Source organism: Pseudopipra pipra, chromosome 11, assembly GCF_036250125.1.
Source record: "Pseudopipra pipra isolate bDixPip1 chromosome 11, bDixPip1.hap1, whole genome shotgun sequence".
NCBI lineage: Eukaryota > Metazoa > Chordata > Aves > Passeriformes > Pipridae > Pseudopipra > Pseudopipra pipra.
This window is the reverse complement of record NC_087559.1, coordinates 20836343-20859697: the sequence shown is the minus strand read 5'-3', so window position 1 is coordinate 20859697 and position 23355 is coordinate 20836343. Positions and strand designations below refer to the sequence as shown.

The 23355-nt window shown below is 44.0% G+C and overlaps 1 protein-coding gene across 6 annotated transcripts in view; it reads left to right on the top strand.

Moving 5' to 3' along the window:
- BICD2 (BICD cargo adaptor 2) overlaps positions 1-23355 on the top strand; it is an 87483-nt gene that overhangs the window by 30200 nt on the left and 33928 nt on the right. For all 6 annotated transcript variants that reach the window (XR_010433587.1, XM_064668132.1, XM_064668133.1 and 3 more), the window contains exon 2: positions 6795-7007. Coding sequence is in view for 5 of the 6 variants with exons in the window: in XM_064668132.1 (XP_064524202.1) it covers positions 6795-7007 (213 nt within the window). In the remaining variant the exon portion in view is untranslated. The remainder of the gene's footprint in view (positions 1-6794; positions 7008-23355) is intronic.

Sequence of the window (23355 nt, the reverse complement as noted above, 5' to 3'; positions counted from 1 at the left end):
CCTTTCCAGGTTGCATCATCCCTGCTGGTATGAAGGTTTCAGCAGGATGTGGTGAACCAAGGGGTAGTTTAAGATAGCTGAGACCTGTGCTTCTCTTTCTGCGTGAGCAAAAGTGTTGCTCTCTGTGGTGCCTGTGGGGCCATTTTGTGGGAGGACACGTTCAATATTTTAAATGAAAAGAGAGTAACCTTTTCACCTCCTTAGAATGTTTTATCTGTATACCATGGAGGAGCTGCCTCAAATTTTAACTCAACAATGGGGTGATGGGCTGGGACAGCCTGAGACATTTCAGCATGGGTCAGGAGTGTCCAGAAATAATTGCTACTTCATACCTGTTGAGTAGCCTTTGTGAAACCAAAGGATGGTTTTGCCATGGGCAGGTGTCCATATAATGACAGCTTTGAGATTCAGAAAGCAGTTTGAATGTCTGAGACTAGTGAGGGAGTGCCAGAGAAGCAGAGCTGCTCGCCTTGTCCAGGAGAGAGTGGGCAGAGGAGTAGCTCTGTCACACCCAAGCTGGGACCTGCAAGGGCAGGTCTGGGAGGGTGTAGGGAGAGACTAATGCTGTGGCTGCTCCTCATGCTGGGTCTTGTGTGTGCCTCTGAGGCTCAAGAGCTGTCATGTTAACACCTTTTCTCATAATTCACTTGGGAAGCAAACTGCTTCTTAGCTGCTTCAGCAATTTCCACACCTGAAGCCAAGCTCTCAGCTTCAGTAATCCCTTGGGTCACACCTACATACCAAATCACAAGAGGACCCTACATACCAAATCACAAAAGCAGTGGGAATGGAGCAGTCGTGCCTGCAAACAAAGAAGTCAAGTGCTGGTGTTTTTAAGTGAAGTGTCTCCTGCATTGCTCTGAGCCATTTCCACTGTCTTGATTTTGACTGTGTTTTATCCCTCAACTTTTTTTTTTTTTTTTTTTTTTTTGGGCTCATATCAAAGGAATGTTGACTGAAGAGAGAGGCTACAGCCACTTGCCAGCTGTGTCCAGTATGGCCAACATCTGGCCACTAGTTCTTGTAACAGTATGTGGAGTTGCTGCTTAGCCACTGATGGAGGCACAATTGCTTTTAGCCCTCCAGTGCAAGTTAATGCAGTCTAAGTGTCTAGCTAACTAAACTGACAGGCTAAATTAGACTTTTATCATCAAATCTTTTTATCCCAGAGGCAGTGCACTGAAGCAACATATTCTAAATATAGGCTCCAGTGTGTTTTTACCATTTAAAAATGCCATCAGTGGAATATCTCTCTAATCTGTGAGGAGGATATTGTGATCTTATAAGGCATTTGCATTTCTTCCTGCTGAACCTGAAACCTTGTTAAATCTCGTGTTAGTCTGATGATCACACTGGCTTAGCTCGAATGGAAGGAGAGGAGCATCAAGAGCTAGACCACACTGCTGCCATCCTGTCCCTCCCAGCACTGCCAGAGCATCCCTGCTGGTTTGCTGTGGCTGGTGGCTTGGGACAAGGGAACTCTACAGCCAATTTCTCCTCTGCTGTGCTGCCCTCAGATCTCTGAGAACACACAGGAGCCTGGTATTAATTCAAGCAACACAAGACTCTGAAGTCATCTGAATCTTGTATTGTGGTATCAAAAACCTCTTGTTTGGCTTTGGGAGGTTTTGTTTTCTTTTTCCTCTCAAATGGCAGTCTCTTAAAAGCATGAGCATTATAATGGCACAAAAATGCCTGTTGTGTTTTAGCTGCAGCTTCCCCAGTGCTGCTGAGGACAGTTTGGCAGCAGTGAGGTGTGTGAGGTGAAGCAGTGCTTCAGTGAAAGTTGAGAGAGTGATTTAGAAGCAGTGTGACTGAGTTCAGAGGCCCTGCTGATGTCCAGGACTTCAGTCTCAGCTGTCAGGAAAGGAGGGATGAGCTCTGCTGGCCCTGGTTCGTGCCCCTCCACACTGATGCTGTCAGCAGCCCTGGCACCCAGCTGGAGAGAGCCAAGGAGGACTGAGTCAGAGGGAGAGGAAGGTTAGGTCATGCTCAAAGGATTAGGATGTTTAGGGGTGTCTCACTGCAATCCAAGCCTGGCATGTTCATTTAAGGACTTTGCTGAGAAACTGTTTAGTCACAGCGCTGGTCTGCTAACTGAAGAATGCAAGAATGGCCACTTTACAAGACAATTTAAAACGAAAATATATGAGTGCAGTGCAGAAGAGGAATATACTTTCCTATATTAAATTCCTTGCTCCCTGTAAGGATGTGCCAATCTCTTCAGAGCAGCGTTTTTGTGCATGTTGGTATTACTTTGTTACGTCATTTTGGTCGTGATGATTTGTTATTTTGGAAAATGTGCAACGCTTGGTGAAGCCACGGAAAACATCTCATATTTTGAATCAGATAAGCAGAAGGAACTAGGAGCTGAACTGGTGCTAAAGCTTTGTAATTAAATTCAGATTGACAGTGCAGAAACATGAACAAAAATGCGATTGACTTTTAGTGCTAATTAATCTTCTGATGCATATTAACATATCCTGATTAGTTTAATGTTGATGGGAGATATTGATAATTAAAAGGAAATTGCTAGGAACAAAATATGAAAACATGGAATTTTCACATAGGGGCAGGAAAATCCCAGTGTTCCATGGTGCCATCTGAAAACTGCTTGCAAAGGTACTTGGAGCTTGTCAGTGACCTGGCCAGCTCTCCCGATGAGGAATGCTCTTCCAAAAAAATTGAGAGGCATATTTAAACTCCTGTAACAAATTAAGTTTCACACAGCTCTTCAGAGAAGCTGCAGCCTGCACTTCTAAAGGTAAAACTGCTGTCCTGTACAGATTAAACTCCCCCAAATCACAAAATGAGGGAGGGGAAGGGGAAGGAGGAATGAGGGTTGGGGCTGGAGGCTGAGCAGAGGTGGGGGCTGAGCAGGAGACTTCTCATGCAGCTGATTCTGTTGTCTCTGTGGACCTGTCTGTAGGATGGGTCACTTGGTTAAAGCATTTCTTGTCTCATGCTCTCTTCTGCCTATTTTTTTCCCTGCATGTCATTTGGGTATGAGATTTAAAGAGCAGCTGGTCACTGCCAGAAGAAGCCAAGGTTGCTGCTGAGTGTGGAAGGCAGTAAAGGAATACGAATAAATTGCCATGTTGAATCAGATCTGTCATCTCTGCAGTCCAGCAGTTTCCACCAGTGACCAGTATCTGAAAAAAAGGCATTGGGAAGGTGCAGGATTAAGCTACCAGCACATGGTAGCAATCCTTCCAGACTAGAGACCAGCTTAAGCCCCAATGCCTGAACTTTAACAACTTTGCCTTCCTTGTAGCAATGTACTACGGTTTATTCTTTATATTTTTATTGAAATACTTGTATCTTCCTTTTTTTTTTTTTTTTTAATCTGCTAGGCATTTGAGAAAAGCAAATTTGTTGTTGCTCCAGAAGTGTTCATAACTTTCATTCCAAGCTGGATATAAAATGTTAATTGCTTTACTGCAAATCCATAACTGACATCCTGACTCTTTTTCAGTTGAAGGATTTGTGGTTAAACATTCACCTGAAGCTAACATTTCTGTTCCATTACAGTTATAGTTCTAGTCTCCACAATTCATTTTCAGTTACAGATAACTGGCAGGATTGACATATTGATCTTAAACTTTTTTTTTTAAGTCTCTCTTTGCTTTTTGTTGTCATACCACGTTTGTGGAATAAGCAGAGAAACATTCTCAAAATTCAATATCAATAGCAAGAAACATCTGCAAGGGACTTGTGATTTTTATATCACCATCACGGGCAAAACAGCCTCAAAGTGGGGATGTTTAATTAAATTTATTACTAACAGGATCAGAGCAGGAGACTGAGAAGTAAAATAATCTTAAAAACACCTTCCCCCCACCCCTCCTTCCTTCCAAGTTCTACCTCTTCCTTCCAGTGGTGCAGGGAGACAGGGAACAGGGGTTATGGTCAGTTGTTTCTGCAGCTGTCGGGGAGAGAACTTGAGATTTATTTTAAGACCCCATTGACTGAAGATTGAAATTGTAGAAATTGTTTGATTTTTTAGCAATGAGATTTTCTGAGCTGTGATAGCACAGTGTTTTCTGCATGCTTTGAGTCTGCTGATGTAAGAAATGGTGCAAACACAAAAGTTGATTTAATGGCATTTTGGTGAATGACACTAGTTTTGGTAAACCTTTATCAGCTCATTGTGGTAGATTTCCCATGGATGTTATAATTGGCTTTTGGGCAGCATTCCCTACTGGTTTTGGGGGAGGAGAGGAGAAGGACCCCATGGACTGGTGTGGATGGGTAGATGCTGGACTTGGGGATGTGTGAAGGTTTAGGAGTTTGATGCATAGCAGTAAAAAGTCAGTTTTCCTTTGAATAGCTTGATTTAAAACAGGTCTGAGCTGTAGCCATGGCAAGTAATTGCATTGCCCTGTTATTTTGCACAATTTTGTTAAAAGTTTCCTGTTCTACATAGTCTGTTGTGATGGAAGTCTCAAAAACAGTGAATGGTTGACAGCAGACCATGGAATTAACAACATACCTTCGAGCCTCTGAACAAAAATATGTTCTCTTTTATGAAAACTTGTAAACTGACAAAAACCCATCAGGTAAGGGTAGGATTTTAAATACAGAATTTATTGTTGTAGGATTTTGTTGAGGCAAAAAATGCATAAACCTGTGAAAAATAAAGAGATATTTTACATGGGTTACTCAATGTTAATAACTCTTCCAAATTTACATTAAGCATTCCACATCAAGGCTTAAGGCAATCCCTGAGTCTGGGAGATTAAGTGGTTTCTTGCACCTTTCTCTGAAGCATCTGGCATTAGACTGTGTAGGAGACAGGATATTGGATTTAAAAAAGCACCCAGTCTCATCTGCTGTGGCAGTTTCTGTGTTAAAATACTCCCTGTCCATTGTGACTTGGGCAAAATGATGACACTCTCTTTCTCAGCTGTTAAAGGAACCTGAGGCCCAGCCCCTGCCTCAGAAGTTTTAAGAGCAAATGAGTCATTATTCCCAAGAATCCTTCCCTTGGTGGCGTTCCTGAGCTCCGCGGTGGAATCGTGCCCGGACCCTGTGGTCTGGCTGATCAGCTGTGGCTTTGAGTGTGCTGGGCTTCCATGTGCTTGTTGGCATCCTGCAGCCAAGCACAGGGTGCCACTGCACTGGGCAAAGAGGTGCCCAGAGTCCCTTCCTCCGTGCCAGCAATTTGTCATACATGCTGGTCTGTAAAGGGTGGATCTTGGTTTGTTGTGGGGAAAAAAATATAGTGTATTTGAGAAGCTGGCATGATTTTTGTTATCCCTTTAACATTTATGGAGATCTTGGGTATTAGGCTTTTAAGCTGCTTTGTTGAAACTCATTTGACAAGGACTTGCACAGATGGTGCTTTACTTTCTGTCGGAAATGTGTTGCTTTTTATTTCCCTTGGGTCATCTTGGTAAACCTGGCTAGAATTTCTTCAATGGACATTTGCTTATCTGAAATAAAATTTAGTCTGATAGGAGCAATATCTGGGTGTCTTTAATCATAGACAGAGCTAGCATATTTGATCAGCTGTTTCAGCCCTGGTATAGACAGTAGTTTCTGTGCTATTAATATGCCTGCTCTAATATACAGAAGTAATAAAATACTGAAATCTGTTTCTCTTCAAAGCAGATTTTTTTTTCCTGCACTGACAGTATTTTTTCTGAAGAGCTGTCAAAAGATGATCAATTGAAAATGCATGATTAGACAAGGAGTTTGAGATGCAGCTCTGTCCTTGACCTGGCCTGATATTAATGTTGCCACATGGACAGTGGCATCCCAAAAGATCTCGTGGCACCTGAAAGCTCCAAACAGGCCTTGGGCTGGATTGTGACGAATGCATGTGCAGCACTTAAAAGATGTCATTTGTAATCTCATTGATTTTGGCCCATCTGCCAGGCAGTGTGTTACAAATAAAACTGCTGAAAGTGGTCAGCTCTGCTCTCCATCTGCCAGGGGCTGTGGGAAGGAGCTCACCCATGGCTGTCCCCACAGCAGGGTTCCCCACGTGTGGGCTGCTGCGGGGACCGTCACCTACAAGTGTTTCCAGCAAAATAAAAACCCCCAAAAAAGAAGCCAGGAGAAGGCAAAATAATGCCAATGTCAGGTCTGGGCAGAGCCAGACTGTGCTGAAGGTGTTGGGTCTGTGACCTGCCTCTAAGTGCCTTTGCTGGCACGCTGCTGGAGATGACATCCCGGAGCAGGGAGTGCAGCCGGCTGCGGGAGCGTCCGCTGACCTACTTCAGCCAGCGTGACCCCGCGGGCTTAGCCTGGTTCTGCAGCAGCCCTGCTGACCCCGGGTGGGAGGGGGCTGTAATCCTCAGCCATGAGCAGCTGCAGGGAGCTGTGTCAGGGCGAGTCAGCGTGGGACAGGCTGCTAATTCCGACTGTGTTCGCAGGGATTCCGGTTCTGCAGAAGCCAGTCTGACCCTGCCGTAGAGAACACGCGCGTGCAGCAGTGTCTGGTCATCTTGCAGTCATCTGGTTGAAAACCAGTCTTGTTTTAACAGTCAGTACATCGTTGTTCCCTCCCACAAAGGTTCTATGTGAGCATTCTGTGCATCACAAAACACCTTGGATTTTGGATAATGGATAATTCAGGTGCTGTGGTTTATTTTCACGAGCCCAGTGTTGGTCCCTTAATAGCATTTGGAGGTCTGATCCCAGAAGAGGAGAGTGTAGGAAAAGGTTACATTCCTTTGCATCAAAGAAATGTATAAGGGTAAATATTTTCAACTATTAAAAACTGAAGTTACTTATGCAAACTTCTAGGTTTATTAATAAAAGATGTGTTCTCTCTGACTGTCCTCTAGGCTTTTGGACAGGCCCATACCAACCACAAGAAGGTAGCAGCAGATGGAGAGAGCAGAGAGGAGACCTTGATCCAGGAATCAGCTACCAAAGAAGAATACTACATGAAGAAGGTTATGGAGTTGCAGACAGAACTGAAGCAGATCAGAAACGTCCTTGCCAACACACAGTCTGAAAACGAACGCCTTAATTCCGTCTCGCAGGAGCTGAAGGAGGTGAGTGAAGGTGTGAAGGGCTGCACCACAGCTTGCATTGTTACACAGAAAAAGGAAAGTTCTTGAGCTGAAAGGTGATTTGACAGACACTGCTTGTTTTAGCAGTGCTGGTACTGTGGATACTGCACATCAGTTCCCTCAGTCCCAGAACTGCTGCCTTAAAAAGCAGAGGAACCGGTTTAGGCCAAGCACAGGGATCCTTGGAGGTGCTTTTTCTGCCTCGCTCCCAGTGCAGATTTTCTTGCTGCAGAATATTTGTGGCATAATTTCCCTTTATGTCAGTTTTTCCACCCTAACATCTGAGAGTGTGGGATCATAGCAAAACACTGAATTGCATGAAGAGACTGATAGTAAAGTTTATAGTCTTGTGTTTTCTCTCATGAAGTGACAGCTTTTACTTTTACATAGGTTGCTTAACGTACTACCTCAAAGTAGCTTTGACCTTTTTTTTTGTTTTCCTATTGAAACCTCTTATTTTTAAGGGGAAATAATCGCTAAGGAATTGACTTATAAAATTTAATGACTTAAAAAATCTGTAGCTCAGCACAAGTTGCTGTGGTACTGGTGCAGAAAAGATTGTTTTGAGAGCTCAAACCATTGCTTCAGTTCAGAGTGGTAAAAGCTACAGAGACTGTAAACCACAGATGGATGGATTAAACAGTCAGCAATTATTACTCCTGAGCTTTCTTGCACCTTCCTTTGAAGCACTGGGGACTAGTCTGGTCTAGTCCTGAGCTAATTGCCTGGGCTCCCCTGCCCTGAGGGGAGGTTATCCAAGAGCCTGAATCTCAACTTACTCCACGTGAGCACAGCTGGAAGTGTCTCATGTAATTTCTTCTTTGTATAGTAACAAATACATGGATAATATTTGGTGATAAAACAAAAGAGGAAATGTGGGCTACTTCTGTGGAGATGTGGTGGTTCCCTAGTACCTCTTGTTGGGGTATGACAGAGAAGATTCCTGGTGCAAACTGTCACAGGTGATCAAACAGGCCAGTCAACTTCTCCTTTAACTTCCTGGGTCCTGGCTGTGGGATAAGAGAACTGGAATCAGGCTTTGTCATTAGACAGGGAACCAGTTCCTGCAAACACACACAACTCTTGTCTATATTTCCTGACCATTAAGACTAGCTTAACAGAAAACCTTCCCCCCCCCCAGAGGCAGCCTGGTGTCTCTGAGGGATTCCAGACCCTGCTCAAAGAGTGCTGAGCAGCAGAGTTCCAGTCTGCTCCCAGTGTCACTGCAGCTGGAGGTGATGTTTCCTTCCAGATACTGCCACATTCCAGTCACCTTTGCTGGGAGCTACATTTTGCTTTATGCAGCCCTGAGATGAACCATTTGCAAGGTTTTAAAGTAGGTTTTGTCTTGTGCTTTGTCCTTCCACCTCCCCCATACAGCCTTTTGCACAAAGACCCCAGTGAGGATGGAAGAGTGCAGGAAGAGGAGAAGTGGGTGATGGCAGGTTTCTTGAGAAGATTCTGATTTTTTTTTTAAGCTTCTCTCTGTTGAAGGGGGGAAGAGGCATTTAGTCACTTGACTAGAAATAAAGGCTGATGATAATTTAACTGGCTGTGACTGATTCCAAACTTTGAATGGAAACTGAGCTCAGTTAAAGAAAAATAAAAATCAAAATATAATGTGATGAACAACTGGAACCATGCAGTTAGGGGTTCCTCTGCCTGTTGCATTGTGTCATGGTGCTACATGTATTCATGCTCCTTTTTAGCCTCACTGTTTCTGCTCCTGCCAGTAAACTGGGGTGGGGCGAAGGGGCGAGAAGGAAAAAAGGAGTGGCATGAAAGCTTTAGTGTTAAAATGAAAACATCTGGACCAGTTGACCATGTGTGGTTTGGGATTCTTTTCCTCTGAAGATGCCCCATTTGAGTGTTGCATTCTGTTTTGATTTGCCTTTTATAATTACTGGTAGGGAACAGTGAGGCAGGGTATGTGAACAGAACCTACATTGGCCTCCTCATGGCCCACAAAACAGCCAAGCAACGGGAGAAACTTGAGGGACTTGGCTTTTCTCATATGGTGCATCAGAAAGTGGTTCAAACAGTCACTGCTTCACCATTGCTGTCCAGTAAGTGGAAGCAGGAGGGTATACACAGGCCTCTTGTGATAATGTATAGGTCAAAAAGTGAATTTAATTGGAAAGGTTTGTGTGAGAGAAGTCAAGGAGAACATGTGGCTGTAGTAAGCTAGTTAGCAAGAAGAGCAGTGTGGTTTTCCTCAGTCCCTGGTGCCATGCTTAGCTTCAGCCTGTCTCCTGGTGAAAGTTTTATGTTGATATTAGTCCAAGGAGACACTGTGCTGGAAAAAAGGCTGCTGCAGTCTGAAAGTGTTGGGGATGAAGGTGGAATATGATCTGCTGTTTTATACCACAGAGTGGAAATTCCTTCCTTCGTTTTTTTCTGACTGCTGGTGAAAGAAAAATTACTGTAGCTCTTCTCCATCTTCTTGTAGAGAATGTTTGTGGACAGACCTAGTCTTTATTGTGTGTGTTTTGGAAGCCCTGTGTTAGTGCCTATCAAGAGCACTGACTTGCAGGATGTCTGGGGGAACAGGAGACTTTACTTCCATTGCAACTGTTCTGGATTTGATCCAAGTAAGAGGGAGGATGTGGAAAGTGCTTGTCTGTGTGTCCTCTGGCCAGACAGAGGGCTCTTCCTGTCAAAACCTGAAGGAAGTTCAGAAGAAAGCAAAACAGAACCCCACAGGAAATACCCTACAGGAAATCAATTGAGCTGAATCTCCGCTTTATTTTCAAGGAAGATTTACTTGTCAGGGCTGGCTGCAAACATTTTTATCTGCTGTTTTGTAGCTGTCTGACAGGATAGCTTTACTGTTGCTAGGACTTTTTTGAAAGAATCTGTTCAGTCCTTAGCAGTGGCACAAGGAGGGTGGTCGAGTTCACCAGCTCCCCTTGAGATGCTCCTGGCAGCAGTGGTGGGTTGAAACAAGATGTTGGCCTACATCAGTTGGAAGCACATTGAAGCACATCATTCCTTTTGTGACCTCTCAGGACACTTGCACAGAAGCAAGGTGTTGTTTCTGGAAGGAGAAGAGTGATATTTGGCACACCTGGGGTTGCTGTAGCAGACACAAGTGATTTTGATGCCTTCTGTTGAATTATCCAACTGTGGCCTGTCAAGGCAGGCCCACGGGGTGGTTACCCAGGACGAGTTTCAGTGCTGTTATTAACCAGCTCAGCAGCTCCTGTGTCCTGGAAGAGTCGCTGGAAGGAGAAATTGTTAATTGCTATTCCTTTTTAGCCTGCTTTTGTCTCCACTGTGTTTTAGTGGCACCAAAACAGATGTCACAGGGTGATCGGGCTGTGAAGTCATGAGGTGGCTGTGGCCAAAACAGAGAAGCTGAAAAATAAGGGAGGGATTCTTTACCAGGAAAGGAAAAGGTGTTCTGATTATGTAAACTAAGGAAGGAAATATACTCTAATGTATGTGCTTTTATATATGTCAAGAGAAATAGCTGACATGACATGGTACAATATAATATTAAACGGCACGTTTTAAACCCCCTCAAGTTATCAGCCACATATGAGCAATTTTCTCCCTCCAAAGTTGTAAGATGGAAGCTGTTTTTCTGAGCTTTGTTCCAAAGAAACTATCTTGTTCTTCACTACCATCTAACAGGCTTTATCAAGAGAGTCTAGACCTGAAGGATAACAGGCACCATGCAGTTACCTGGCCTGCTGTGTGCAGGGGACTCTCTCCCTTTTTTTTTTCTGAACACAGACATACAGTTGTTTATCATGGGGGGTTCTTTCTTTGTTTTTAGCTGTAGAAAAATGGATACCCAGCACACAGACCTCTGTAAAGATCTATCTGTTTTACCTCTCCATCCTATTCTCTAAACCATGTCTCTAAGCACCACACCCACATGGTTTTTGAACACTTCCAGAGGCTGTGATTTCACCACTGCCCTGGGCAGCCTGTTCCAATGTCTGACCAGCCTTTCAATGAAGAAAATTTTCATAGTATCCAATCTAGACCTCTCCTGGCACAACTTGACACCATTTCATCATGTCCTGATGCTTGTTATCTGGGAGAAGAGCCTGACCCCTACACAGCTATGACCTCCTGTCAGGGAATTTAGAGAGTGAGAAGGTCCCCCCTGAGCCTCCTTTTTGACAGGCAGAGCCCCCCCAGCTCCCTCAGCTGCTCCTGATCAGACTTGTGCTCCAGACCCTTTCCCAGCTCCCTTCCCTTCTCTGGACACACTCCAGCTCCTCAAAGTCTTTATTGTCATGAGGAGCCCAAGCTGAACACAAGTTTCAAGTGGAAGCAGATCATCAGTCACTTGAAGCATGAGATGTGCTGTCTTAAGTCAGGCCACTGGACCGTGGCAGCCTTCCACACAATAATTGCTAGTAGTCATCTCTCCACATCCTTGGAGATGGAATCTGCAGGTCCCTGTATCAGCTTTCTGGGCCTTGCAGTTAAAATACTGCAAACAGAGGTGGGAGGGGTATTGCTGGGGGGCCTGGGACACAGTCTGTCCACAATATCTGACTGTTTAATTGCTAACAAGTATTTATTTTTTGGAGCCAGTGTTTTCTCCATGACAGGCCATTAAGTTGTTTGTTAAACCTACCCTTCTCAGAGTGCTGATGGCTGAGAGTTCTTCTATAAACTGGTAACCCAATTGCTAAAGTTCTCTAGGTTTCCTCAACATCCAGGGAAGGAAGAGTGTTCCTAAAGTTAGGATTACAGGTCTCTCTCCCACGAGGATTTATAGCTAAGATACTGAATAGTCTTTTGTGTTGCTTTCTGTTCCTCCCCTTTGAACACACTGATAACCAGGAACACGCCCAGCAGCTCTCCCCTGCAACCCAGTTGGGAAAAGCCTCCATGTTCTGCATTCCCTAAAAAAGTGCTATCAGGAGCCATGCTTAAAGAAGGCATGGGGTTTGTTCCAGCAGAGAATATTTACAGCACTTTATTGTGCTGTAAATTGCACACTGTGCACTACAGGTAAGTGGCCAAAAGTGTTTTCAAATAGTTTAGTGTATTCTAGATTTGAAGCCCTCTGGTTCAGGAAGTCTGACCTGTAGTTCTGTATCAAATTAGGAGGACTCTTCCCTTTTTAAATAAATGGAGGAAAGGGAGGATACATTTTCGATTGAACAAAAATCATATTAAATTCTCAGTGTTATTTCTGTGATATTTCTGGATACATTGCAAACGTCAAAGAAACTTGAGGTAATGTTAATCATCCAGCAGAAATATGCTTGGAGAGTACTTCTGTACACATTCACATGGTGTGGAGTAAACCACTGTTCCCATTCTGAATAGTGTCTAATCTGTAATATAAAGGTAAATAGCTTAGAGAAAGGGAACTGTTGAAAGATTTATTGTGGTTCATGATAAGAATCTTACAGAAGAAAGGAAGAAAAAATTACTTGATCTCTGGAGATGTTCCTTCCAAGCAAAAAAAAAGATAGTAGCAGAGCAGCTTTTGGAAGCTGAAGTGGGAAGACTGGAAAAAGAGGTCAGAAATGTGAATGGCATTAAAATGGTGTCAGATGCATGAAGTGAGGAAAAGACGTGTTTTTCATGGAGAATATGACTTGGAGTAAGGGGAAGGAAGATGACTTTAGTGGTAATATTTGAATTAGTAGTGAAGGAGGCTGAAAAGCTCTGCAAGTTGATGGTAGAATTGGCTGCTGTGGAGTGATGGAGCTTGGAGTTTTGGCAGTGTGAGAGTTTTGATTGTGCTGAAGGGAGGTCTGAATAAAGGCTTTTCTAGAAACCTTGTCTCTGGAAGTGTAGGATCCCCATGGAGGCAGAATGAGTTGTGAGAGAAACTCATCATGGTCACCAAAGAAACAGGAGCAGGGTTGTTGACCTAGAGAAAGAGGCGAGAAGAAAGTGGAGGGTCGGGGTGGGATGTTGGCAAAGAGCAAGGAGCTCCTGTCTAAGGAGCTAAAACAAAAATAGTAATGTCTTTGTTGCAGATTATGGTGAGCTTTGCTAGAACACCCCTGTAGCAGAACTTTGTGGGTGGCTTTATGCTTCAGCCTGGGGTACCAGAGGAAGCTGCCTGAGGGCCAGGACTCGGGTGCAGTCTGGAGCCAGCAGAGCGGGAGAGGTTGGATGTAGAGGCAGGTGAATCAAGTTGTTGGGAAAAAATACAAGCAAGATGAACTTGTAAGAGAGCTGACTGCTTTAAATAAACTTTTATAAATAAACCAGGTTGTGGGCTGGTGAGGCATGGAGAAAAGGGCATTTTGTTTGAAAGAAAAAGAAGTGTGCCAAGAGGGTCACTCTGCCGGGTCGTGTTGGGGCTGGCTGTGGGAGTCTCCTGCCAGTCCCTGGGGCTGGAGGGGACAGGCTGCAGGAGGCAGGTGCATTTACACATTGTCCTTTTTGCCCTGAAATGTCACAGAAATGGATGTATTTAGCAGCCCTGAATTTGAGAGTAAAGCAGCAGTGTGACACAGCTTTCAGTGTAACACTCAGAGGGTAAAAATGGTTCTCCCCCTTTTCTCCTTGTTCAGGGATTCCATGGCAGTCCTTATCTTCTAATGGAAAAGCCTCTGAGCACACAGGCTCTTGCAGAACTGATTACCTGTGGGGTTTTTGTTGCCTTTTAGGCCTTCTGGGCCCACATGTAATGCACAGCAGTGTGGAAGATATTTCTTGGTTCATTGCTGGTTATTTTTAACTACGTGTACAGAAGCGTATAATAAAAATAATAATGCTAAAATACACTGGAAGTTATATCTGAACTGAGCAGCATGGCTGGAAGTCAGCTGCTGGACGTACTCCAAATGTAAAAGTGGTTCTGTCTCTAAAAGCTGGACAGCAATGACCCTGGTTCTTGAAGGTGCTGAGCCCATCACAGTTAGTGTGCAGGGTTGGATTTCTTGTCCGCTGATGTGTTGAAAGGGTTAGAAGGGTCACAGTGTGAATAGGTGGGGTTTGGTTTGGGTTGTTTGTTTTTTTTTTTTGCAAAAACCTGTCCTCTGTGCAGTGCCAGAAGTTCAAAGGCAGTTGCTCATGGTGTGATAGCTGAGTGCTGGCTCAGCACACTGGCGATGGCTGCGGGTGGCAGCTGCTGCTCTCTCACTCCCTTTTTATTTCCAGTGAAGTTGGGTTTTATTCCTTTTTGGTTTTTAAATTTTTTTTCCTTTAGCAAGAACATAGTATTTCTATGAAAAGGCAGTACTCTATGTAGTTTGTAGCCATTTGAAGCATAATAGAAACCCATTCTGAAGAAGACAAATTGTCGTAGAAACCTGAGTTGATGTGCTCTGCACGTACTGAAGGAGGCATCTGTTCATGATTTCTCTATTGTTGTTGTGCAGTGATATATTCCAAGGAAAGATGTTAACAGCAGTGTTTCCCTTGATGTGGTGGCTGCTGCCTGGAAACTCAGTGTCCAAAATGAACCAATGCTGACAATGGGGACATTGAAGTCACCATTTGAACACTGCGTATTTTCAGATTTTAAAGAAATATTAAAATAAACTCTTGCTCCTCTGACATTATAACACTCTAAATATGATCCTCCAAGTTTCAATTAGCAGTTAAGATTCCCAGTTCTCCATTGTTTGGGAATGGACCTGGCAGCACACTTGCTGGGGGAGCTTTTCATAGCTGTGTTATAACAAAGTCACTGGGCATCTGTGGGTGCCACAGTGATGGCAGGATGAGCCTGTCTCTTCAGTCACAGCTCCTGGTGACCTTCATGGTGACCTTTGGTCTGCCCAGGGTTTCTGAGGGTGTGAGCAGTGGAGAGAGAAAGCCCCTTGTAATCTTCTAACAGATGTAAAATCAATCTGCGCAGTTGAGGGGAGCTGGAGAGACACTAATCAGTGAAACAATGGCTTAAAGTCGCTGTGCAAAGTGTTAATTAAAGAGGTTTGTGTCGTGTTTGTTGTGTGTGGTTCTCCCCCCCCACACACTGACTGAAAACTTCCTCTCTGCTGGCAGTGGGATTTTAGGATGCAGAAGCAGGAGGTTGCTTTGTTTCTCCTGTGCTTGGCACTGCTGCCACTCAAGGAGGCGATCCCTGGCAGTCCATCCAGGAAGGGTTTGTTTGGGTCAGATTGGCATTTTTTGAAAATAGGAAAGAGCATGTACCACAGTGTGCCTCAGAGCTGTGCTGTGCTGGGCACAGTCCTTTGTTTCATCTTGTAGTGCTGTGCAGATGGACTGGTTCAGAGCTGCCCCAAGATTTATTTTCAGGTAACATTTGGAAGGTTTTAAGAATGTGGCTGGTGACAAAATACCTCTTGGGCAGAAGCACAAAGAGCCAGCCCAGAGACGTGCCTATAGTGTCACAAATAGCAGTGCTCTGCTGTTGCTGCCCTTGTGACTCTATCAAAATCCATTCTTTTTTTTTTTTAACCTTATGGTTTGGTTTTCAAGTTTGGTTTTGATTTGATAATGCTCTTTAGCCTTTTTTGTTTGTTTGTTTTTTAGGTGAAATAAATTTGGGTTGGTAACAAGATCAGCTCTCCCTCCATAGCTCCCCATAAATGCCTGCAGATGGAGGGGGTCCAGATTTTCTAATTGGCACTGCTTAGAATGATCTCCCTTTTTTCATTAGTCAGTGGAGCTACTCATTAACCCCTGCTACTTGTTAGCATTTGATTGCTCAGAGGAAGGTGTCTGCTGCTCTAAAGTTGAGCAGATGGGAGCAGCCCAGAGAAATTGGTGCTGAGTGGACCAGAGCTACCTGTGTGTCAGACTGACTCTGCTCTGAGCTGTTCCTGATGTAGCCAGAGCTGAAGGGAAATACTGAACCAAATAACATGTGGGGTAACTCAGGTTAGGGAGCCAGAAAGATGACCTTGGTTTTTCTTACCTGCATTATCCTGACCCTCCATTGTTGTGGAGATTGAAAAGACAACTGATTGCAACCTCATAAGTAACGAGTTTCGATCTGGAGTTCGAGACTATCTGAGGAGGTTCGTGGTGTTACAGTTGTGTGGCCACTGTGAAAATCGTGAGCAGCTCCAGGAGCAATGTTTGTTGGGACAACTTATGGCTAAGTAGCAATATATAGATAGCCATGTCAGCACAACTGCTTCCAACAGCAGAATGCCACCACTTCTGCTGTTGGGATAAAATCTGGAACTTGCCCTTTTTGTGTCTTAATGATGGCAGAGTATGTTCCTGTGGTTATTCTAGCAGAGCTGTTTGATGTTCACAATGTCCCAGGCATTTGAGTTCAGAGGAGCAAAAGCTCTCCTGGCAGGAAAAGCCAGTGTGGGGTCAGTGAACATGGCCTTTCTCATGGCAAAGGGACTCTTCCGTTTCTGCTGCTGCCAGTTTTGCCTACATGCAGGTTTTTATACAGTGTAATTTTAACATCATTAATCAAAACAGTTCTTAGGAAGATAATCCGTTCTATAAGAAAGAGGGCAGTGTGTTACTCTTATATGGACAAAGACTTTTTTTGTGTGTGTTTTGGGGCACATAACAGGCACAGACTGGCACTTTGTGAGTGACAAACCAGTATCTTACTAATGCCTGGTATGCAGCTCCACTGTGCTGTATTCTGCATGCAGAGCTTGGCTGCTTCCTGCAAGGAAGGGGATGCCATGGCTTAATTACATTCAGCACAACTGATCCTGGGGTGGTTTGGGCTTTAGCTGTAAGATAACAGTCGAGAGGCAAAGGAAATCTCTGGAAACAATGTTTAGTCATTATTTGATGAAGATCCAATTGCTGTGTCCCCACATCATCTTGTTCCTGTAGAATACAGGCTGGATGTAACACCCTGGCTGAAGTACAGCTGTGAAAAGGGAAGGAGCTTCCAGCATTTAGTCATAGTACATATGAAGTAATTCTTTTAAGTCATCAGAAAGTTATTACAATCTGTCATGCTGAGTGGTAAACAAGGCTGCTGAAAGAAAGTCTAGGTCCTGCTCCTGTTGTAACCTACAGTTTGTCTGCTGGAGAACAGAACTGCAGGCTGTGGAACAGCAGTGCTGGGGTTACACCCACACTGATCTCCCTTTCTGTCCCTTCTCACTTGATCTTTTACTCTCACTGGGGGTTCTGCCTCCAGCTCAGTGTAAGTTATGCACAGCAACTGCTTTAAAATAGTTTGCACCAGAGACGTTGCAATTTGCACAGTCCAGCAGTGTGCAAGTTGGGTTGTTGTGTGTGAAGAGTTAGTAGAAAACATTGCTGCTGGATTAGAAAAACCCAATTTTGGATTAGGAATGCTGAGTGGTCCCAGTTGGGCAGCATGAACCTGACAGCAATGGTGTTTGTAGCTGGTCCTTCAGCCAGTCAGAAGATGACCCTGGCTGGAGTTGGCTGTTGGTGTGAGCAGAGACTGATAGAACTGTACCATTAGCAGATCCTGCTCAGATAGAGAGTTAAGATGATGGTTTTTATCCAGGATCACAGGTCAGAGCTCACTGCATCCCTCACTTGTGTGGTTTCTCTTAGATGATGAGTGCTCAGTGTTTGTGAGCACCCCAGGCAGCAGAGGGCAAGGGGTGTTCCTGTGAGTTGTACTGGGGATGGGTGTCACTTTGTGATTTGTACCAAGTACCTCTCATTCTTTGGAGCTGCCAGGCATCTTCTTCACCCCTGCTGTGCTCCACCAGGAATGTGGAACATTCCTGTACATGCCTGTACAGGGAAAATACCTTTTTTTTTTTTTTTTAACCAGCTTCCATATGATACTCTTTAGTATTAGAGTATTTTCCTTTATTCCATGGATTTTTCTAGAAAGAAGTACCTCTTCCATAGTCTAAATGTAAGCAAAATGTTTCATAAACCTCTGTTATATATAAAGTGGTATCATAGGTGTCATTAATTTAGATAGAGAACTCCTTTAGAAGTCAGTTCATTAAGATTATCTGAAGTAGTAGTGGAACTGTAAGGCAGTGGCTTTGAGGTGATTGTATCTCAGTAGGATTGGGAAGTGTAAGATAGGCACATTCCACATTCTGGAGGTGTGGCACCTTGTGAAAATAGGACATTAGTGCTGGGAAGATAAATCCAGCCAAAGCTTTCATCTCATGCTTTATATGTAAATTAGTTCTGGCCAAATTAAGTCAGTAGGAGACTTCTAATCTTTGATAGCTGTACTAACTTCAGCTTTTTGTCAATATTATTTTAATTGTAAATTCTTTTAAGTCTGACAGCTTTGTGGTATCTAGTGCTGAAGTCCCATGAACTTGCAGCTAGTGTTAAGTCTGGCCAAGAAAAACTGTCACCACTGGAAACAGTTAATGGAAGCTTTAAAATAGGCCTTTAATATTAGAGTAATAAAATAAAGGAGCCTTCAACAGCCCTTGTAACAGAGAAGGGCGGGCTTTAATTTACAAGACAAACTTGTATTTATGATTATTGAAAATAGGTGGTTTGTGGACGTTTCTGATGACGCAGGCTGAGCAGGGATTTGACAGGGGACAGAACAGACTTGAATTCTTCAGCAGTTTTGGACTGCAGGCAGGAGGCATGGAGCACAGGGTGGAGCAGTTGTTCTCTGGAATCACTGAAGTGGGAGTTTTTTGAACAGTAATTATCACAGATTAACAGAAGGATGTTAAAATAAAAACAAAACAAAGCAGAAGTAGCAGCAAAAAGAGTGGGGAGAGAAGCACTGAGAAGTTATCAGTCTGTTAGACAAGTGATTTATGGAAACACTATAATGTTAGCCAAGGTTTAGCTTGATTAGGAAAAAGTGAGACTGTTCAGGACATTGACTGCTATGATGACAAGGGCAGGTCCTTTGGAATTTGATTCCCTGCTGCTCCTTCACCAGGCTCACCCATTTTCCAGAAAGGGAAGTGGGTCAGTTCTGAGTTCGCTACCAAAGTGGCGCAGTGGACTGCACGTGTAGGAGTCTCCTAAGACACCTAGTGCAGCAGAAGAATCTAATTTTGGTTCAGGAAATGAAACCCCAAGAGCTTTCAAGGGTCTGAAATGAATTGCAGCACATTACTGGTTCAAAGTTTGCTTCGTGATCTCTCTTTCTGTAACTCCTCTGAGTCACCACGGCTTCCCTGGGCAGAGCCTCACCACTTCACTGGGGTGAGTTTCGTTGCTGTTTGCTGTTGAGAAGTGCAGACACAGGTGTGAATGATTCTGGTTATTAACTTTTTAATAAGCAGCCTCAATCTGAAGTATAAATAAATCTGTTTGATGTAACTGTATGCTTTTTTTTAAATTAAATGTGACTTAGAGCTACTAATTGAAATACCTCTTTGGCGTGACTTTTCTTCCTGTGCATGTGGGCTGTAGACAAGCCCACAGAGGAGGCAGTGACAGCTCCATGTGTAAGTATGGCTAGTTTGGTGTTCATTTTGTTTTCTGGAAGCATGTTTAACCTTTCCTTGCTGGTTTGCATCCATAGAGATAACTGCTGCAGTCAGAGCTTGAGTTCAGAGGTTTATCAGAGTTCAGCTATCCCCCAGGGAACAACATCCCCATGTCGTCCCAAACCTGGGGGAATGACAGGCCATTGAATGCAGAGGGCTGTTGTAATCCTAAAAGCTTATTTGGCAGGCCTTGGAAGGGTTAAATGTTTTTCATTGTGGCAGGGAAGGACATGGAAAGCTGCCAAGCATTTAGATTTGAGATTTGAAAAGCAGCTGGAGTTTAACTGCTCTAAGCAAGCAATCCCGTGCAGGAGGGGAAGGCTGAGTAGCAGTGTTACACAGTGCCATTCATAACACTGCTGTTAGTCTGGGTCAGCATTTTCCACCCAGACTCCCATGATCAGCCAAGGCTGAGGTGCCCAGCACAGGCCCACCTGCTGCCTGAAGCTCCAGGAGGGCACACCCAGGTCTCTGAAGAAGGATGGCTGGAAATGCACAGAGGGAATGGGCTCCCCTCTTGTGCTCCTGGAGCTCAGAAATGGCTCAGTTTTATAGGTGATGAGATCACTGTTTGGAAATGAAACCAGTAACAATAACTGACTTATTCCAGTTTTAAATTGAGTTATTTCAGATGGATTTAAACAGTCGTCCTCTGATCTCAGAGACCTACCAGTGCCCCCAGCTTCTGATCATAAGGCTCACCCCAGCCCTCCCAGCTTCTTCTACACCATGGATCTGTTTGTTTCTGTAAAGATATCACACTGCTGCTGCTGCCTGTGTGGGCTGCACCAGTGCCAGACACCTGAGTTTAGTGCCCAGCAGGCTCCTGGGCAAAGATTGCCCACTTGGGTGGGCAGCTACAGCCTGTGGCTCAGGGTCAGGTGTGTTTATCCTCACCTGGGGTTTAGCTTGTAGTTGGAGAGCATCACTGGAGCAGGGAGCTTAAACAGAAGTAAATATTGGCACATGAGCCCAGGTGTTAACCCTCCCTTCACACACAAAATAACGTTGACAAAGGAAGGGTTGGGAGGGTGTGCTTTTGGTTTGGATAAAATGTTTGAACAGGTAGCAAGCAATGAGTTGTAAGTAAGAGGACATATGTTTTGTATCAAGGCTTAATACCATTTAGTAGTTCTAAGATTTAACTGGCCCCAGGATATGCTGTGGTATTTTGTCAACTCTGGTCTCGCTAATATTGTGCAGAAAAAACTCCCTGACAGTGCATTTCTTTGTTCTCCACGGTTGTGATAAACTCACCCGTGATGTCAGGGCTTCTCAAAGGTTTTTATTTAAAGATTTGCAAAAAAACAAAATAAAATCAGTAAATCTTGAGCTGAGTACATTAACAGAGGTGTACCCCAGCATTAATCACAGCTAAAGAGAATCCTGAGACACAGATACTTTGCCATGGGTACAGAACACAGCTACAGGTGTAGCTGTGTCTGGCTGTAGGTCTGCACCAGCCTCCCTGCATTTAGTGTGGGAGGGGGGTGTGATATACCCTGAATTTTATATGGGGCTTGTGTGGGAAATAAAATTGCTTCTTTTCCTAACTTAAGGTGGTCTGAGCCAAGGTACTGACAGGTGTTTTGTTTATAAATCTTTCCTCTTACCAAGGAACATCTTATGCTGTAGCAGTATGTGTGTGCACAGGATCCTGCTGTGACTGGAGGCAAGTTCTTCTGTGAGGAGTGGGGCAGCAGAGCCAGGCCACTGTGGCACTTTCCTTCCCTTCACGTGGATAAACAATTATTTTTATACAATTTTATAGCTTCTCTACTGTGAGAACAGAGTGGGTAAAATTTTAAAAAGGAGAAGCTCTTGAAACTCCCACATCTGAGGAAGAAGAGGGAGGGAAGGCCATCATCACGGGGTGCTGCTGGTCTGCATCTGTGCCCCAAAAGCATTTGCCCATTGCCAGGAGCTGCAAACAGCCGTGTCATGCAGGTGAACTTTATTGCAGAACTGAAAGTTCAGGTTTCCAAACCTTTTGCTGATGTAATAAACAGCTGGATCTAATGGAATGTTTTATCTTTTTTTTTTTCTCTCTCAAATTAGTGTTTTGAGTAGTATCTATACGAAAACAAGAGAAAGAAAACAACTTGTAAGCTTGTAAGTTGAGAACTAGGGGAAGATTTTTGGGTTCTTATGCAATGTTAATTCAGTTCTGGTTCTAAAGGTATTTTATATCCCAGCCCTTAATTACACAGTTATGTGATATGTTGCCACGGGACCCCAGTCCCCACATATGCAGAGGAAATGCCATTAAAGTCAGATGGGCAGCAGGGAATTCCTACACCACTTGCAAACTGCTGGTCTTTGGAGCCTAAAGAATGTAACTTGTTAGTTGTGGTATTGTCTAGTGACTGACCTGAAGCTTTCTTTTCATGCAGAGGAAAGCTTAATGGCCCAGGTTTTGACTTCTTAATTTCACTGTTCAGTAGGTCACTGAGTACAGGACTAAGTTATGTACCTGAGGATTAGTCTTTCCAATTTTCATACCTCTATTTATTCAGATGTCTAAGAGATGTTTCATTGAATATTTTGATGGACTTGGCAGTTTTGTTAGTGATAATGATCTTAGGGGTCTTGTCCAACATAAATGATTCTATGATTTTGTTCTCCCCACAGCAACAGAATACATGTGAGTTGTTGTCCTGTCTGACTGCACTGTGTTTATTCCACTGGCAGCATCCTTTTATTGTGACTCCTTCCCATGAATAACACAAGAGGGAATGATCATACGTAGATATACTTAAAAGAGTTAAATCTAATCCTAGAATTAGTAATACATTTCAGCAAACTAAGCTTTGGCTCTTGATGATGATAGATAAGTAAAATCAGGCATGAGCATGTTACTACAGCAGAGAACTCAAACTGACCTCATGAGCTGGTGAAGTTTGGGCAACAGAACCCCTGCTAGTGACACAGCTTGGCTTGCAAGATCACCCTCTGGCTGGTGACCTGGAGGCCACTATGCAGTGCCCAGGACAAAGGAAGGAATCAGCCACCTGAGATTTTTCTCTCAATTATTATAATTTTTAGGGTCAAATTACACGTAACATTTATATGCTGGAGTGTCCTAGAAAAAGCAGGCTTCTAGCAGTGTTGCAGGACAGTAGTTGTGCTTTTGACATGCAGGCAGGGGTGAATTCAGACTGGTCCTGAAGGAATTCCTGCTCTTTCTAGTACCAGTGCTACTCAGAGGAGTCTCTTGCAGAACCCTTCTGAGGCAGAGCTGAGAGGGTGCAAATGCTGAAGGCAATCTCTCTAGCAGCAGGAACAAGGCAGTCTGTGGCCTTTAGATCAGGCAAAATCTCTTACAGATCACAGTCTTTTCTTAGGCAGGATGGATGGGAGGGTTCTGCATAGAGGGAATGTTCTCTGGGTTGAGAATTTGAGGGGTTTGTCAGGTAGAATAACACTCAGAGGGATTTTATGGCTATGAGTTCTCCACACAGCACTTTAATATCATTGCCACCGTGTGATCTGCTTTGGGTGGAGGTGTGACCTGCTACAGCCAAGTGCCTGGCCAGACATTCCTGTGTGTTCCAGCCCCTCTTCTCCCCTGTGCTCAGAGGGTGCTCAGGGCAGAGGAGGAAGGAAGATGCCCCTGAGCCACTGAAGCAACAAGGGTCAAAGGAACGTTTGAACTCCCCACCTTTTCTAGAGACCAGAGGAAGTGTGAAACACCACCTGTGCAGTGTGTGTGTGTCTGTCTTAAATCACACAAATACCACTTTCTGTATGGGTAATAGAAAAACCTGATCAAGGAAGGATGTAGTAGCTTTAGCTTCTCTATCCTGCAGGAAAATCCCACCATTTGGTCAGTTATACAAGATCACATGGCATCCAGTTGAACCTTGCAGCTTGCAAGCATGCACATTTATTTGACAGGAGAATGCTGAGAGCAAATTGAATGCACAGCTTGCTAAACAGCCAATAAATCTAGGTTAGATCTCCCTTCCCCGGTCAGGAAACAAGGGAGCTATTTTTAAACCTGACCTTCCTACACACATGGAAATAGAATT